Source organism: Podarcis muralis, chromosome 9 (genome assembly GCF_964188315.1).
Source record: "Podarcis muralis chromosome 9, rPodMur119.hap1.1, whole genome shotgun sequence".
Taxonomy (NCBI): Eukaryota; Metazoa; Chordata; class Lepidosauria; order Squamata; family Lacertidae; genus Podarcis; species Podarcis muralis.
In genome coordinates, this window is record NC_135663.1 from 18,571,216 (window position 1) to 18,587,777 (window position 16,562).

Genomic DNA, 16,562 nt, shown 5'->3' on the forward strand with positions numbered 1-16,562 from the left:
CCTGACCCACATTTGATACTGCTACACACAAGCAGCATACCACATGGTACGGGCACTCATATGATTTGTCATCATCGGAAGACCAGCCACGTTGATAATGCGTCAACCACATTCTTTTTCACATATGGAAATTCAGAACAAAATAGTACAAATATGTACTGCTATATATTCAGACTGACAGTTACATGATGATGGGATTTTATACTCTTAACGAAAAGGTGGTGAATATAGGTGAATCACACATGAAGGTTCCAATGCATACTAGGAGTTCAATCTTCTCAAATTATCTCACCAAAGGGGCAATCTCCTATGTACAGAGGATACACGTGCAGAGTTGCCGTTTGTGTAAGTTAATGAGGAAGCATGCACATACAGGCGCTCCATGCACACAACACTGCGCATATGAGGCTCTAAATTTGTAAATGATTTAGTATGTGCAGTTAGGTTTTCCCTGGATAAATACCTGGAGGATCTGGTTTCTTTAAGTTTAACCACTTCAAAGATGTGGTAGGAAATGGGGAAACAATGCAGCTAGTGAAAAAATAGTAACCAAAGAATAAGGCATGCCCCTGCCCCTGGTGCTACTCACCTGAAGTGTGTAGAAAAGTGTGTAGAAAGAGACTGTGGAACTACACTTCTAGTTCTGATTGTACATGGCTTCTCCTCTACCATCCACACTAATATTACCATGGATGTCTGAGGCAGGGAAACCTTCATGAATGCACACGCCTTTACAATCAGGGCTCCTGGATCCAGAGAACCCTACATGTCTTGAGGCAAGGGGATCCATGCATAATAATGGATGAACCAGAGCCCTGGCTCCATATTACCTTTCTCCATCCTTTGCCCATTTGAGCAAGTAACACAGAAGGGGGCTTTTGATTTTCACCTTTCTGAATATTAATTTGGAAAGCGCACACAGTACAGAGTCAATACGTGTTCAGTGCATATAATTTATAATTACTTCATCCTTCTGTTTACTTTTCTACATGTTACTAGTCAGTGATTAGTGGAGTTAACATACAGGTGTTTATACTGAATTTTGCAGGGATTTTGCAGAAATTTTTGCTTTGAAAACAAAACAAGGAAAAATATGAGCAAGTCATCATATTTTAGAGTAACTTCAGTGGAATCACTGCAGTCCTGCTTTTGGCCAAGTGAATAACAGAATCTCTGGCATATTGACTACCAGAAAATATTAAATAGGGTAACATGTTGTTTCTTCCAAAGTATTCAATTAAGCATATACATGTACTAAATAAGTACTAAATATTTAGTACTGCTGGTACTAAATAAGCATGTTCTGCTACTAAATGAACCAACTTCTATAATTAGGCATCTAGCATTACTTACAAAAATATTAAATCAAAAATTAGTTTTAACATGAGTCACATTTTATTTCAAAATATAAGAGCTTTTCCATTTAAATTAGAGCTCAGGAACTTGTGGCCTTCCAGGTGTTGTTGGACTACGGTTCCCATCATGCCTGACCATTGACCATGCTGGTTGGAGCTTATGGAAGCAGGAATCAAACAACCTCCAGAGGGCCACAGGTTTCCCATCCCTACTGAAAATTCAGCAAAAAACACCAATAGGTGCTGCTTTGAGTTGTTGTTATTCAGACCACACGATTCAAAGGAGCAGCAAACTAGAGCACAGCAGGCAAAGATCTTGCTAGTTTGTTCCAGTCAATATGTGAAATTCAGCATGTGAACTCAAGGGCTCACAATTTTTCCTTATTTCTCCATGACCATTCTACACAAAGCACACAGTACTTCCTGTCTCTAATAGTCTTTTGTGCAGTTTCCCCCTCCACAATTTCCCCGTGATCTTTGTCTCCATTTCCCCGTATTTTTCCTGCACTGTTTGCCTTGTGTCTCTTGCACTCAGCCTTCCGCTTCACCCTAAAGAGAACACAGCCTTGAGGGAAATTACGTGGACCACGCAAATGCGAAATTAAAACACAGTGATTACACACATAATCCTGGTCGTGCTGAAAGGCCCTAAGAGGAAGAACAGGGACAAGCCTACTGCTAGTGATACTTGGGATACTTCCAGGTATCAGCTTTCCCAGAGACCCCGTTATATGCAGGCAATAACCCACAAAAGAGATACCTCTTATTGTGGTGGTTTAGATCTGCCACTGCTGGCTGTTTGATTGTTACTGCACACTTAAACTACCCTGTTTCCCCAAAAGTAAGACATCCCCCGAAAATAAGACCTCCCCGATAATAAGGCCTCCCCCGAACATAAGGCCTCCCCGGAATATAAGGCCCCCAAAGCTACCGTAAGGCGTCCAACTCCTCTGGACCATAGCGGCGAGTGCCGCCACGCAGCTCACTGATTGGCCACAGCACAGCCAGAGCAGTGCGGGGTCTCTTTAAATCAGAGATCCTGCACCGCCACCAGGACAAGCTGCCACCTGCTGCTCACTCTGCCCAGACGGAGTCTGGCTGACTCACAATTAGACAACAAATGTGTGCCGTATTCTTCTTCATGGAAAAATAAGACATCCCCTAAAAATGAGACCTAGCGCATCTTCGGGAGCAAAAATTAATATAAGACACTGTCTTATTTTGGGGAAAACAGGGTAGCAGCAATCAGCACAGTTAACATCAGCAGGTAGCTGTCATACACGTCAACATTCTAGTCACCTACAAAAGCAAAACAGTCGTTGAAGAAAGCCAAATGGGCCATGCCAAACTCTGCTGTTCTGCTAGCAGAACACACTTCCACTTGTGCAACAAAACTTTCCCCTGGAGTCCCCTGCACACCCTTAAAATCTGCTCCAGGGGGCTGGAGGACCTTCTGGAGAATATTTTGAGGGCACTCAAGGAGAGGAAATAAAGGGAAACTCCATCATGGGTGTAGCCCAGGAGCAGCTGTCCCCTCCCGATCAAGTAAAACAATAGAAATACTGAACTAACTGACCAATCACATCAGTTCAGCCCCCTCTATCAAAGTCCTGCCCCCACTAACAAATATCCTGGCTACACCCATGCACCCCATTGCATGAGTGGAACTTCCCTCGTGCAGCACTGGATGAGACCCAAAATATGGAAATGCTCCATAAAATGTCACAGAAGCTTTATGATGATGAAATAGAAAAAAAGGAATTAGCAGTCTTGGTATTTTCAAAGTAGAGTCGTATTCCATTTAACACCTAGAAGGAAAGTCTGGCTGCATTGAAGCTCTTAGCCAAGCTGCTGGCAACTCCATCAACCTTACTCAAATTCATTGTTTATTCTAAAACATATCTTCCACCAAACCAGCTTGCGAACTGGTTGTCATAAAGTCAAACAGGGTGGAAGATGTGTTGCCAAAGCTATTTTCTACAAATCCACATTTGTTTGTGGATATGGCATATTAGAAGTTTTGTGGGGGATTCAGCTAACCAGCCTCAACAGCAGAAGCCCTGCACAAGGAGTTCAGCTCACGCAATGGGGCTTTCCCTGCTCTCCACACACATACACACACACACACACACACACACACACATTCCTGCCCCCCTCAAAACTGACTCAAGGTGGGAGGCGGGGAAACCTCCAGAACAGCTCACCAAAGTGGAGTATGAGAAGAGTGGGATTGTTCCATCAGAATGATTCAAAGAGCACAGCATTGAATTCCACCCAATATACTGTATTTTTCGCTCCATAAGACATACTTTTTCCCTCCTAAAAAGTAAGGGGAAATGTGTGTGCATCTTATGGAGTGAATGCAGGCGGGAGGCAGGCGGGAAAAGCCCCCAAGAGCCGCACACAAGCTCCACACGGCTCTTGCGGGCTTTTCCCCGAGGAGGGAGAAGGGACTGACTGGCCGCGTATTTATATTCCTGAAATATCTAAACTTCTAGCTGATAAATTTAAGTCTCTCATATTTAATAAAGCTACTGAGAATTCTATGGAATGTAAAGAGGGGTGGAGAAAAGTATGAGATTCTGGTTATCTACAGAAATAAATTTTGTTGCTGACATTTCCAAATTTTCATTTAATTTATAGATATTTTTTTTCTTGGTGGGGGAACAAGCTATAATTCTGTTGAACATTTCTATTGCATCGAAGCTAAAAATTCCTAAGAGAATGATTCAGTTCTTTAGAGTATCTAAGCACTGAAAAGATTACGATGCCCTAGCCATATGTACTTCAAAATAAAAACAATACTTTTAAGTTGTAAAATAAAATTCTATTTTTCAAAATGGCACAAAATTTGCATGTGTGCTGAAACATACATGCATGTATCTCATGTGCAACACATGACAGTGTCTGGTTTCCTCACATTGTTTCTATCTGCATTAGGATGACACCTCCTGGTTGAGGTGGGATAAGTAATAAAAAGAGAACAGTAAAATGAGTAAAGAGTTTGGAGTGCAGTGTAAGGAAGTCTAACAAAGTTCTGATATTTCCCACAATGACTACTTCAACACTCCAATGTTTTTTTTGGGGAAAATATTTAACATCAATTTTTTTAAAAATAGTCTCTTTTGGAGTGGGGTGCCCCTATTTTGCTGTGCCCTAAGCATGTGGTTAGGGACGTGCGTGGCACTGTGGGTCAAACCACAGAGCCTAAGACTTGCCGATCAGAAGGTCGGGGGTTCGAATCCCCGTGATGGAGTGAGCTCCCGTTGCTTGGTCCCTGCTCCTGCCAACCTAGCAGTTCGAAAGCACGACAAAGTGCAAGTAGATAAATAGGTACCGCTCCAGTGGGAAGGTAAACGGCATTTCCGTGTACTGCTCTGGTTCACCAGAAACAGCTTAGTCATGCTGGCCACATGACCCAGAAGCTGTACGCTGGCTCCCTCGGCCAATAAAGCGAGATGAGCGCCGCAACCCCAGAGTCGGTCACGACTGGACCTAATGCTCAGGGGTCCCTTTACCTTTAAGCATGCAGTTAGTCTGCCTATTGGGTAATCTAGCACCGCCAATACCAATAACTTATTCTGAGCCAATCTGTTTTTGACCCTAAGCTTGGTTGCTGTTATTTTTGTGGATCAATAGCTAAATACCCATCACAGTAATGGATGGGAAGCTAAGGGTGATTGGATGGACATGGGCCTTGTGATGTCAGATAGCAGCACTGCTCAGAACTCATGTCCTCTCACTTCCAATACCTTCCCAGAGCCGGCAAAGAGTTGAAAAGGGTCAGAGGCAATTGCCTAAACTGTCATACTATAGCACTGCCCTTCCAACGCGAAACAAAAGAGTACATCACACTGAAACTGCAATGTGTGGTCGACAGCCAGCAGCTCTCACAATCTTCTCCAGTCATTCAACACTTCACTGTGCTTCATCTTCATTACACAAATGTCATTCTTATCCATGTAACATTGGTCTAAATCATGAGCATCCTACTTCCAAATCCTCATCTTCCAACAAGCATTTCTCTGCAGCATCTGCAGCCAGATGTTCAAGAGGCTAAATTGTCAAGATGAACGCTTTGGAAAGGGAGAGTGCACTTGTATGCCATCCAAATCACACAACTCACCCTGTAAGAAAGATTTACCACAGATTATTTGCATTCTGCCTTGGCGGTTGTAAAGTCAGGCACCATTTTTGCCAGTTTTGCTTCAACTAGTGAGATGGACTTGTTGAGCCTCTCTTATTTTTAACTGATGTGCAGCAAGCCTAGTTTTCTTTATTTGAATAGTTCTGATTATTATTCTGTGGAAAATCTTTCTGGGTTGTTGTTTTTTGTCTAGAAAAAGGTGGCAATGAGTGATTTGTTGTTGTTGTTTTTCCTCTTTTTGCCTTCCAGGATGACAAGGAAATTGATCTGGAACATCTCCATAGACGTGTGAACAGCCTCTGCACAGACGACGAGAGCCCCCATAAACAGTTTTCCACCTCTTCTATAGACTTGACTCCCCTGGACATTGATACTTTGCCCACGCGTCAAGCACTAGAGCAGATCAGTGACTTCAGGAACACTCATATCACTACCACAACCTTCATACCAGAACAGATCCAGACTCTGAGTCGTACGCTTTCAGCTAAAGCTGCTTCTGGATTCTCTTTTGGCAGTGTGCCTGAACACCGAACTGGCCCTTTCAGGCACAGGGCTCCGAATGGGGGCTTTTTCAGAAGTCCCATCAAAACGATGTCCTCAATTCCCTATCAACCAACTCCGACCTTAGGGCTCAACATCGGTAACGACCCAGACCGAGGCACCTCCATATAAAGCTTCAGACATTGTTTTGTCACTGTTTCTTTCTAGGACTCCCTTTGCGAGGAGCAGCTGTGATATTTGTGGGACTAACATGGATGTAACTTTTTAAAAAGAAATCAGGAGTATTAGTAACAACTCACTATCCTTCCCCTCCTCTTTTTCGCTTTCTCTCTACTTGAGGCCATGGTTTTCAGTCCAGCTCCTCTAGAGTAGCTCCATTAGCTCAACTGGTGTGTCTCTGGAATAAGCGCTTTCTAGAATGTATTATGGCCCCAACTCTGTAAACCATCAAATCAATTCATTCTGGCCAGTGGGATTACTCTGAAGTAACTTCAACTGAGCCACCATTAAAAAAACCAACAGGTCTGCCACTTCCCTAACATTCTACTAGTACAGCATTTCATAAACTTGAAGACAAGGAAACGGACACTGAACCTATATCAAATATATGGGGTTATTTCACTGAAAGACCTTTGTATTGTTTCGCCTTTGAGTTTTTATACAATTGCAATAACTTCAGTCTTTTCTCTGTGTTCTGCTGCATCCATTCCAGTGCTTCACTGCTGTTCTGTGTCCTGTTAACTGTGGACCAAAGGCAAACCTTGCAGTATTTACAGTTGGGGGGGGGGTGGTGAGAGAAAGGAGAAAGAGAAGGGAGAGACCATTCAGGCCACCTAATATGAGAATGCAATTTTGTAGGATTTCAAGAAGCCATTGCTATGCCAGTAAAGACTACAGTTAAATCTCCTTTTTGCACTGCAACAGTGCATATGACCTTTATGTGATTGTACAGTGTTTCAAAGGTTTTCTTTTCCTTATGTACAGTAAACTGTATCATATGGCAGAATCCTCTGTTCTGTTAAATAAATTAGTAGCTCATACATAGATATATATATACACATATACCTTGGTATATGTATATATATATGTACTCATGTATATATCTAATAAAACGGAAGCTGATGCTATTGCAATTTGTCTAATAAAGCTTTAGTTAAAAAAAAGTGTTGTATACTGGAAAGATGTACAGGACAGGGGGTTTTCCGCAAAGAAAAGGAAGGGTGGTTTTATGTTATTTGCATTGTTTGATATTTAATGCCTTTTATTTTGTTAGAACATCCAGGGCAATGTAACATTTGTACCTAGATGTGTAACTCATTCATTTAGGTTTTTGCATTGGCTATTCAGCTGTGTTTAAGGGTAACCTTAATCATCTATTACTTTGGAATTACTTTTGACAAAATGGGAAAAACTGGTAGGTAAAAACACACACACATATACATCGAGGGACAGCTGATTTTCAGTTCCCAAGGGCTTGAAAAACAGATCAAGGAAGGTTAATAAATGCTCTTCGAAATCAATACTATCCATCATTGCAAGTGTGGTGTGAGAGTTTGAGGACGGCAGCGGTCGAGAAATATTGGTGTGGCCTTAATTGCAATCCTGTGTTACTCCAAGAATATAAAGGAGAGGGGAGGAAAACAAAAGAATGATCTCTTGTTTAAATCTTTATTACATATTCAATTATAGATGTATTTTTGACGTGAGTGCCAATTGTATAGAACGATAAACTGATGACGGCGAAAACAGTGCCTCCTTTGGCACGGCGGCATTTTTGAAGCTAACACTCTTACCTGTTTAGATCTGTAAAATGAGCTTTCAGTTGTAATCCTTAAAAACTAAAATGCGATTAAGTAGAAAGCGAGCCAACTTATCCCGTGTTTTATTTTTAATTTGTTTTAATACTTATTTTAACCTAACTCCATTATGTGACTAGGCCTTGATTATAGGAAGCAACTTAGGTGATCTGCTTTAGGAGAAATTTCAAGATATATTCTTCAGATCTATTCTATTTTGATGCTTAATTCTGTTCTGGGAAAGCATCTTGTACTGTCACTGTTTTTTGTATGAAATCTTCATAATATTGTCTACTGTGTAAGGCAGAACAATTTTCTTATCATGCAAAAGGCCATTTTGTTTCTAGGGTACAAGTGTTTAAAAGCATGCACAACTTGTTTCCCCTTGTAACATTCATGAGCTCCTACACAACTGACTTTTTCGAAGAAGAAGAAGAAGAAGAAGAAGAAGAAGAAGAAGAAGAAGAAGAAGAAGGACAGAAAGAAATTTCTTTACAACAAACTAGAGGGATATACCAGATGTTGCAGTGATTTTAGTGATAAACCAATTATTTCAATGTGTTGCCTATTATACCGATACACAAAACACATTTTGGAGGCCTCAGTTACAAGTGGCAGAGCTTTCTGTGTATAATTTGTCTAAATAATTTGTCTAATAAAATTGTTTTCTAAACTTGCCTCTCTGCTTGTTTCGACTACCCTGTATGCGAGAAGAAACTATGGCCACCAAGCATACCCTCTGCAAAGTTCCAGTGCATGTATACCTGGAGCCAGGTAGGGGTGGAGCCAGGTGTAAGGTTATCAAATGCATGGCTCCAGTCCATTGTTCGCTAAGGCAACACAAATGCAATGCCAAGGGATTATTTGCAGGGTAAGCTTAACAGGTGTGTAGAGAAGGGGGTACTCAATGCCTTACACCACCTGTTGATTATTCCACTAAAAATTCCTGCTCTCTGAGACTGATTTACTTTTCAACAGAGTCAGTTTTAGAGTAGTGCAACCAGTGCAGCTGTACTGGGCGCCATGCTGTTGGGAGCACCCAAAATGGGGCATGAGAGATGGGGGGGCACCAAAATTTAGCATTGCCTAGGACGCCACTGAAATTTGAGAGTCCAAAGTCCGCCACTTGTTTTCAGGTTCACTTGCAGTTTCAAAGCACAGGGAGATTTGCGATTTGCAGCCCTCTGATCCTCCCCCACAAATGCATTCCAACCTCTATAATAGAATTGCAAAGGTTGAGAACCCCACGTTTCTCAAGCCACCTTGCCTAGTTTGGCCCTAATCATATTAAAATAGAAGGAAATAGTTTCCGGGTCCATCCCTTTTATGCAGTAGCACTTTCCCGTTGGATTCTCACTATTTCCGGTGAATGAATCCAGCGAATTCTTAGCTTGCTGTATTGTGAACTTCCTTATTTCTAGGGATAGCTACAGGGTAAAATGCTTTATTAATATTTAATAAATAATTTTTTATAATAATAAAAAATCATGTCTATTAATACCTTGTTTTTTTTAATATTTACAAAAGATGCCTGATTTGAATTAATTTTATAATGAAATGATTTTAGAATGTTTTATCATTTTACTGTTGTTAGCTGCTCTGAGCCAGGCTTTGGCTGGGGAGGGCAGGATATAAATAAAAATTATTATTATTATTATTATTATTATTATTATTATTATTATTATTATTATTTAGAAAGAGCCAATGAGCTGTGCTCTCAACTGGGTTAGTTCCCAACAAAATACTTGTGGTAAAATAAAATCTTCATGAGACGATCCATTAAACCAGTAACTCTTGCATTATGTGTGGAGAGAAGGGTTGGGATGTGCCATGAAAAATCAAGCTGCCCTGTTGAATACCACCACTGCTCAATACCTACTGGAATAGAGAGATCCTATAAAAATAATAATAATCTCCCCCCCCTCCTCCATTTTCTGCCAATATGGATCGTGACAGCACCCAAGCAGACAAGGATGCATTGCGATTCCCTGATCCAGCATGTGCTAGAAGTGGAATGCCCAGAATAATCTCATAATAATAGCATTAGCAGTAGTTCTAGTCTGATTGATTTATATATCATTTTTCAGCCCAAAGGTCCCTAAGTGGTAAACGGTATAATAATACAACAAAAGAGACAAGGTAAGTTCAATAACATGCAATGAAACAGGATAGCAAAATCACAGCATAAGAGGAGAAGAATGAAACAAAGTCTTCCCAAACTAAAGGATTAAAGAGGGTTCTCCCTGACCCTACCAGAGCAAGAAACCTGAACAACAAGATAGACCAAAAAAAAAAAAAAGGCTACCCAAACTAGAATAATTGAGAGTAGACAAACAACAACCCGATTCTAACTACTCAAGTGTTCAGGATGAACAGGCAAAATAAACTTTTTGCCTACAGAACAGATTTGTTGTGGGTTTTGAAATGCAGTGGTACCTCGGGTTAAGTACTTAATCATTCCGGAGGTCCGTTCTTAACCTGAAGCACCACTTTAGCTAATGGGGCCTCCCACTGCCCCTGCACCGCTGGAGCACAATTACTGTTCTCATCCTGAAGCAAAGTTCTTAACCCGAGGTACTATTTCTGGGTTAGCGGAGTCTGTAACCTGAAGCGTATGTAACCCGAGGTACCACTGTAAATAAATCAGAGCACATCCAATATTAATAGCTGCCACAAAAGGAGGAAATCCAGCACTTCCTCCTATAAACCTTGGGGCTACCATGAATCAGCTGGTGTGTGTCTCTTGTGCGTGACTAATGGTGTTTTGGCTAACATTTCCATGAGCCCATGATGACTTGAAGCAGGAAAATGGCAGCAGTTTCAGAACATCAGCAGAGTGACTTCGGTTCAAGTGTTCACATGCTGCCCAAGCTGGATAATTTAGAAGACCAAGAAAGAACACCAGTGTTACTGTAGCCCCTAGTCTTTGATTTAATGTTCAGATGCAGCAATTGTGGTGACTGAGGACTTTTGCTTGGGTCAGAGTGGATTTTCCCCTTGCCCCTGCTCCTTTCCTAGGGAAAACACACTCTTCAGTGCAGCAGTCCAGAGACCATCCAAATTGCTGTTTCTTCCTGCTGAGTGCAAAAGAGCAGCTTTCCCTGGGGGAAAGCAGTGGGACAAGAGGAAGTGTTGATGAGCATCTAATTTGCATAGGGAAGGTGTTGCCTGTTCTTCCCTGGACTGGATTAAGCAGCTGATCTATAGTACTGGGCTGCTGTTCAGCCTTGGACATTAATGAAAGCACAGCTGACTAACCAGCAGGCCTCCAGATGATGAACTCCAACTCCCATCAGCCCCGGAAAGCATGGCCAATGGTCAGGTGAAATGGGAGTTGCACTCCCAACAACATGTGGAGGACCACTGGTCCCCACCCTTGAACTAAATGAATTAACGGTGCAATCCTTTGCATGCCTACTCAGAAGTAATTCCCACTGAGTTCAGCGGTACTTGCTCCAATGTAAATGTGTTTGAAACCTAAAACTGGCTTAAAGCCAAGCAATCTATCTTAACTGACTGTAGATCAGGTTGCTTATTCAGTAGCAAAACACTCTACCCAAGAGAATTATTTCCTTTAAAGTAAAACTGTTTGGACTATGTTTGTTGGTTTGTTTGTATTATCTTGCTTTCTGTTATGTTAACTGTATCAGGGTGGCGTTATTTCGCAGAAAAGTAGGAGAAAAATAAGCTTAGGCAAAACTACTTTATATCAAACGCAACAGTGGTTGTGTGCAAGGCTGGCCTGTGTTGCTTGGCTGCCACCACAGAAAGGCCTTCCAAGAGAGAGAATAAGTTTCACCGGAATGCAACATGGAGGTGGGAGATTGGCAAGATGGGGCAAGGCAAGCTCTGTTGTGGTACAGCTGCCCAGCAATTTTTTGAAATCAGTGCAGGCATAAATCAGTAATACCATTAAAGGTAAAGGGACCCCTGACTATTAGGTCCAGTCGTGACCGACTCTGGGGTTGCGGCGCTCATCTCGCTTTATTGGCCGAGGGAGCCGGCATACTAAGACCTGGGTGGCACTGTGGGTGAAACCACAGAGCCTAGGGTTTGTCGATCAGAAGTTTGGCAGTTCGAATCCCCACGACGGGGTGAATTCCCATTGCTCGGTCCCTGCTCCTGCTCACCTAGCAGTTCGGAAGCATGTCAAAGTGCAAGTAGATAAATAGGTACCGCTCCAGCAGAAAGGTAAACAGTGTTTCCATGCGTTGCTCTGGTTCGCCAGAAGTGGCTTAGTCAGGCTGGCCACATGACCCAGAAGCTGTACGCCGGCTCCCTTGGCCAATAAAGCGAGATGAGCACAGCCCTAATTCTCTTAAGTGCATACATACATACACACAAAAACCATTTATTACTCAATACCTGATGACTCACAGCTAAATGTGTGAACAGACTACATGGGAAGGGAGGGCATGTTTGGGACTGCAGTGATATTTGTGGTACGTGACCTATGATTGCTCTTTAGCACAAGCAAGTTGCCATTTGAGGCTGCAGCCATTAAATGTGAACGTATATGTGTGAACAAGCTTAGGGGGTGGCAACAGGAGAGCAGAAGCAGTTGCAGAAAAAACCAATGTCCTTCTGTTCTGTGCAGGAAAAACAACAACAGAAATATCCTTTATTCCCAATGCACTTCAGATAGACTTTTTCTGCTTTTGCTATTGTGTATTTTTAGGTGGGTTGAACAGATCCATTACCTGGATTTCGGAGAAGGTGGTCAGGTTTGATACATTACTTAGCTATATTCCCTTGATAAAGAGTTTGCCTAGAAATACGTGAGGAATAAAGGATACTTTTGCTGCTCAGATGCTGTGCTTTCCCCCCTAAATATCTCTTGCATCTTTAATCCCCCTTGTTGTTTTGATGCATACAATTAGCCCTACATCTTCCCTATGAACAGAGGGGGGACTGCACAAACTGTGAATAGAACAACAAGCCTTGCAATATTCACGGGTGCTATAAAGATATTGTTGCATGCCACCCCAATCTCCAAATAGTGAGATTCCAGAAGTTCCTTTTGGAAATGAGGCACAGCAGAGACTGTGGTGTCATAGAATCTTAGAGTTGGAAGGGACCAAAGGGTCATCTTTGGTGGAGAGCCAGTGTGGTGTAGTGGTTAAGAGCGGTAGTCTCATAATCTGGGAAACCAGGTTCGAGTCTCCGCTCCTCCACATGCAGCTGCTGGGTGACCTTGGGCCAGTCACACTTCTCTGAAGTCTCTCAGCCTCACTCACCTCACAGAGTGTTTGTTGTGGGGGAGGAAGGGAAAGGAGAATGTTAGCCGCTTTGAGACTCCTTAAAGGGAGTGAAAGGCGGGATATCAAATCCAAACTCTTCTTCTTCTTCTTCTTCATCTAGTCCAGCCCCCTGCAATGCAGGAATCTCAGTTGAAGCATCCATGACAGATGGCCATTCAACCTCTGCTTATAAACCTCCAAGGAAGGAGAGTCCTCTTGTGGCAGTCTGTTCTGCTTCAGCCTTTTTCAACCTGTGGGTCCCCAGATGTTGTTGAACTACAACTCCCACCACCCCTAGCTAGCAAGGCTCAGAGCTCAGGGATGATGGGAGCTGTAGTCCAACAACATCTGGGGACCCACAGGTTGAGAACCACTGCACTGTATGATATACAGCTTCTTTACACATGTCTACAGCCTGAGCCTACGATGGAGAGGTTAAAGCACTAACACCCAAAAATGGTCTTGTTTCTCCCAAAGCCACAGCTGTGGATTCAAACAGAAATCAACCACTGTGCTTGGACCCTCTACTCCAGCTTGCTGCCTTTACCAGCTTGCAACCTTTATTCCTCTAGGTCACAGCCAACCCTAAAGACTCTACTTCAAACTCCGGCTTTGTCTTCTAACTCACTCTGAGCTGGAGGAGGGGCCCCACCCATCTTGTGACTGATGGACCTCAGTGGGCCATGGGAAAGAAAGTTTGAGAACCCCTGTTCTGTGAGCACAGCAGAGACCAAAAAGTAACCAATAAATGAAACCAGTTGTTTACAATCAATGTCCACGTGGAATATAATTTATAGAAAGCAAACCAGAAGATGTATGATTTCTCTCTGGCTCTTTCAAGAAAACAGGGGGGTGAGGTAGGGGAAATCCTTAACAAAGATGTTTGCAATCTGCTGCATCTTCTGCAGCCAGTAGGTGGCACTTCAGCACTATGCTTACCAGCTTTCAATTTTAAATAAGTTTCTAAATCTCTGGCTATCAGCACAGAGCACTTCCAGACTGCCACTGTTTTACAAGCAGGATTAAGCGGCTTCTCAGCAGATTCAGGTTGTGCAGTTAAAGTGGATCTGGCATCCTTGCACACCATACCCACTTCCAGAAAAACCACCCTTACTTTTTGCAGTAAGGAAAGTAAATGTGGGAAATTGTACTGGAAAGTGTGGAGTGACAATTCTTTTGAAATGGTATTGTTTAGCTTCCTCACAAATCGAATCAGAATGAAGGCACAATAAACCGTCAATGTCATATAACCTTCCCACAGTCTTTGTGCAAACAAATCAAGATGAATGCCTAACACATAGGCCATCTAGAAGCATTTCAACTTAATTTTGTTAGAGATCACGTGTGTTAACATTTGCAGCTCACTCCAGAATTATAACTCAATTCTCTAAGTCTAATATTTTAATTAGTAAAATGGGATAGTCTGATGCTCAAACCATTTTTTACCCAAGATATATGGTTTTGAGGTGGGATTAGACACATTCATGGAGAATGCATCTATCAGCGGCCATTAGCTATCAGGGTCAAATGGAATAGGCATTGTTTTGAGGCAGTACAGTGGTACCTCTGGTTGCAAACGGGATCTATTCCGGAGGCCCGTTCACAACATGAGCAGAACGCAACCCGCATCTGCACGTGCGCAGGTCGCAATTTGCTGCTTCTGTGACGTCATTTTGAGCGTCTGCGCATGCGTGAGCAGCAAAACCCGGTACTTCCGGGTCGCTGCGGGACGCAACCTGAAAACGTGCAACCTAAAGCAAATGTAACATGAGGTATAACTGTATACTGCTGAATACCAGTTGCTAAGAGGAGCATGACAGCAGGGAAGGAATAGTTAAACGGGTTTTGGGGGGTGGGCGATCATTCTGGATTATACCTGTGGGCCCCTTCCAAACCTGTGAGCCGGTGTATGTGGGGCTAGAATATGTGGAACCTGCTGAACAAGCCAGATTTGTTTCTTTGTAAGATAATGGCCTGAGCTGGCCGGTTAGGCACTGCCATTTACATGTCCAAAGAGGTCTCACTGTTGCCATAGGAACAAATGAGTGGGCCTTTTCCCACCTCACCTGGCTGGATGCTGCATCATCCTACGATGGAGAATAACAGGCCAAGAGGGGGCTGTGAGCATGTAAGTTTTGGCTGGTGCTAGAAGCTGGCAACACAAAGGCTGACCTTGCTATGTGCTGGACCCAGGGTTAGATATTTGGGGTCTTCTAATGGGAACTTAATAAGGAGCCAAGATCTGTTGAAGTGTTAATACTCTGAGCTCCCCCAACCCATGCTCAAGTTGTACATATGTATAAATAAAACCATATATCCTAAAGACACCATAGTCACCACTGATCTTCATTCAAAGGAAACTAAACTCTGGATAGGCATTCCTGAAGCCTCTTGCTGCTTGGAGATTGGGGTACATACAGCAATGCCCTGCCTTTGGGTTTCTCAGAAACATCCAGCCATAGTGGAAAGCAGAATTCTGGATTTGATGGAACTTCAGTCTATCAAAGACTCATCTGATCTAGAAATTCCCTTCACTGATCCCAAATATGTAGCAGCCATTATGTAAGCAAGTTAAACTTAGGCACTCTATGCATGCTTGGGGGTCCTTAAAAAAAAACAACCTACCAGTATGTGCAGAAAGATAATGCATGCTATCGTGCTTGCAAATTCCAGCAAGGGGAAGGTGGGTGGCTCTGTTTCAAAGCTGTGGCTTGAAATCATGTCCTGGATGCAGTGACTGTGAAGAGAGAGAGAGAGAGAGAGAGCTCAATGCCAATGTAGCTTTGACAGGGTAGTAACATCTGACAAGTCCTTTAGTGCAATCTATTTAAAGAATAAAGTTGCCAGCTCAAGTAGATTTCAGAATTGCAGCAATAGGTTTCTCTTCTCCTTTTGCAACTTTTCCTTTCGGCAGTGAGCCTGAGAAGGCATTTTCACTGGGGGGAGGGATTCCACTGAAATCAATGGGATTTACAAGCAGGCGTGTTTATAGGGTTGCCACCTTTTAACTTAGTAAATTGTGGACACTCCAGCTGTTCATTGTATTGACAGGGTGGGAGGGGGAGGAAGCAAAGTAGAACCTCAAGGGATTTGTTGAAGCTGTTATAAATCAAGTGTTGTTGTTGTTGTTATTCTCATTCATAAATAGGACATGTTGAAAGCTTACCAGTGCCTGCTGTTGAAACCCTTTACTCTCTGGAGGGCTTCTTTTAAAAGCAGAAAGATGGGTTTAAATGTCTTTTTAAAAAGAAAGAATCAAAAGTGGTGTTCACATTTACTAGGCATTATATTTCTACAAAACAAATTCTCATTATTATTATTTTTTTAAAGTTAAAGCATGTTTGCTACTGTTGCAGCACTTTCACCTCACAGTTTTATCCTAAACTAAAACATGCCTGCTTAGCCCCACTGTGCTCCATGCGGGTCTTACTTCCAGGGGAAAGTTCAGAGTTGGACCCAGTCCTATCTTTGCAGATGGAAAACTTGTCTGACATATATTTGTCAGACATGAATTCTTAAGGGA

The 16,562-nt window shown here is 42.5% G+C and overlaps 1 protein-coding gene across 3 annotated transcripts in view; it reads left to right on the plus strand.

Moving 5' to 3' along the window:
* The window catches only part of GRID2 (glutamate ionotropic receptor delta type subunit 2), a 798,573-nt gene extending 790,101 nt beyond the window's left edge, over nt 1–8,472 (plus strand). For 2 of the 3 annotated variants that reach the window (XM_028743834.2, XM_028743835.2), the window contains one exon: nt 5,752–8,472. In XM_028743834.2, coding sequence (XP_028599667.1) covers nt 5,752–6,174 — 423 coding nt within the window. In that variant the 3' untranslated portion in view covers nt 6,175–8,472. The remainder of the gene's footprint in view (nt 1–5,751) is intronic. The other variant, XM_028743839.2, reaches the window with a different exon arrangement.
* Nucleotides 8,473–16,562: the final 8,090 nt, after the last annotated feature.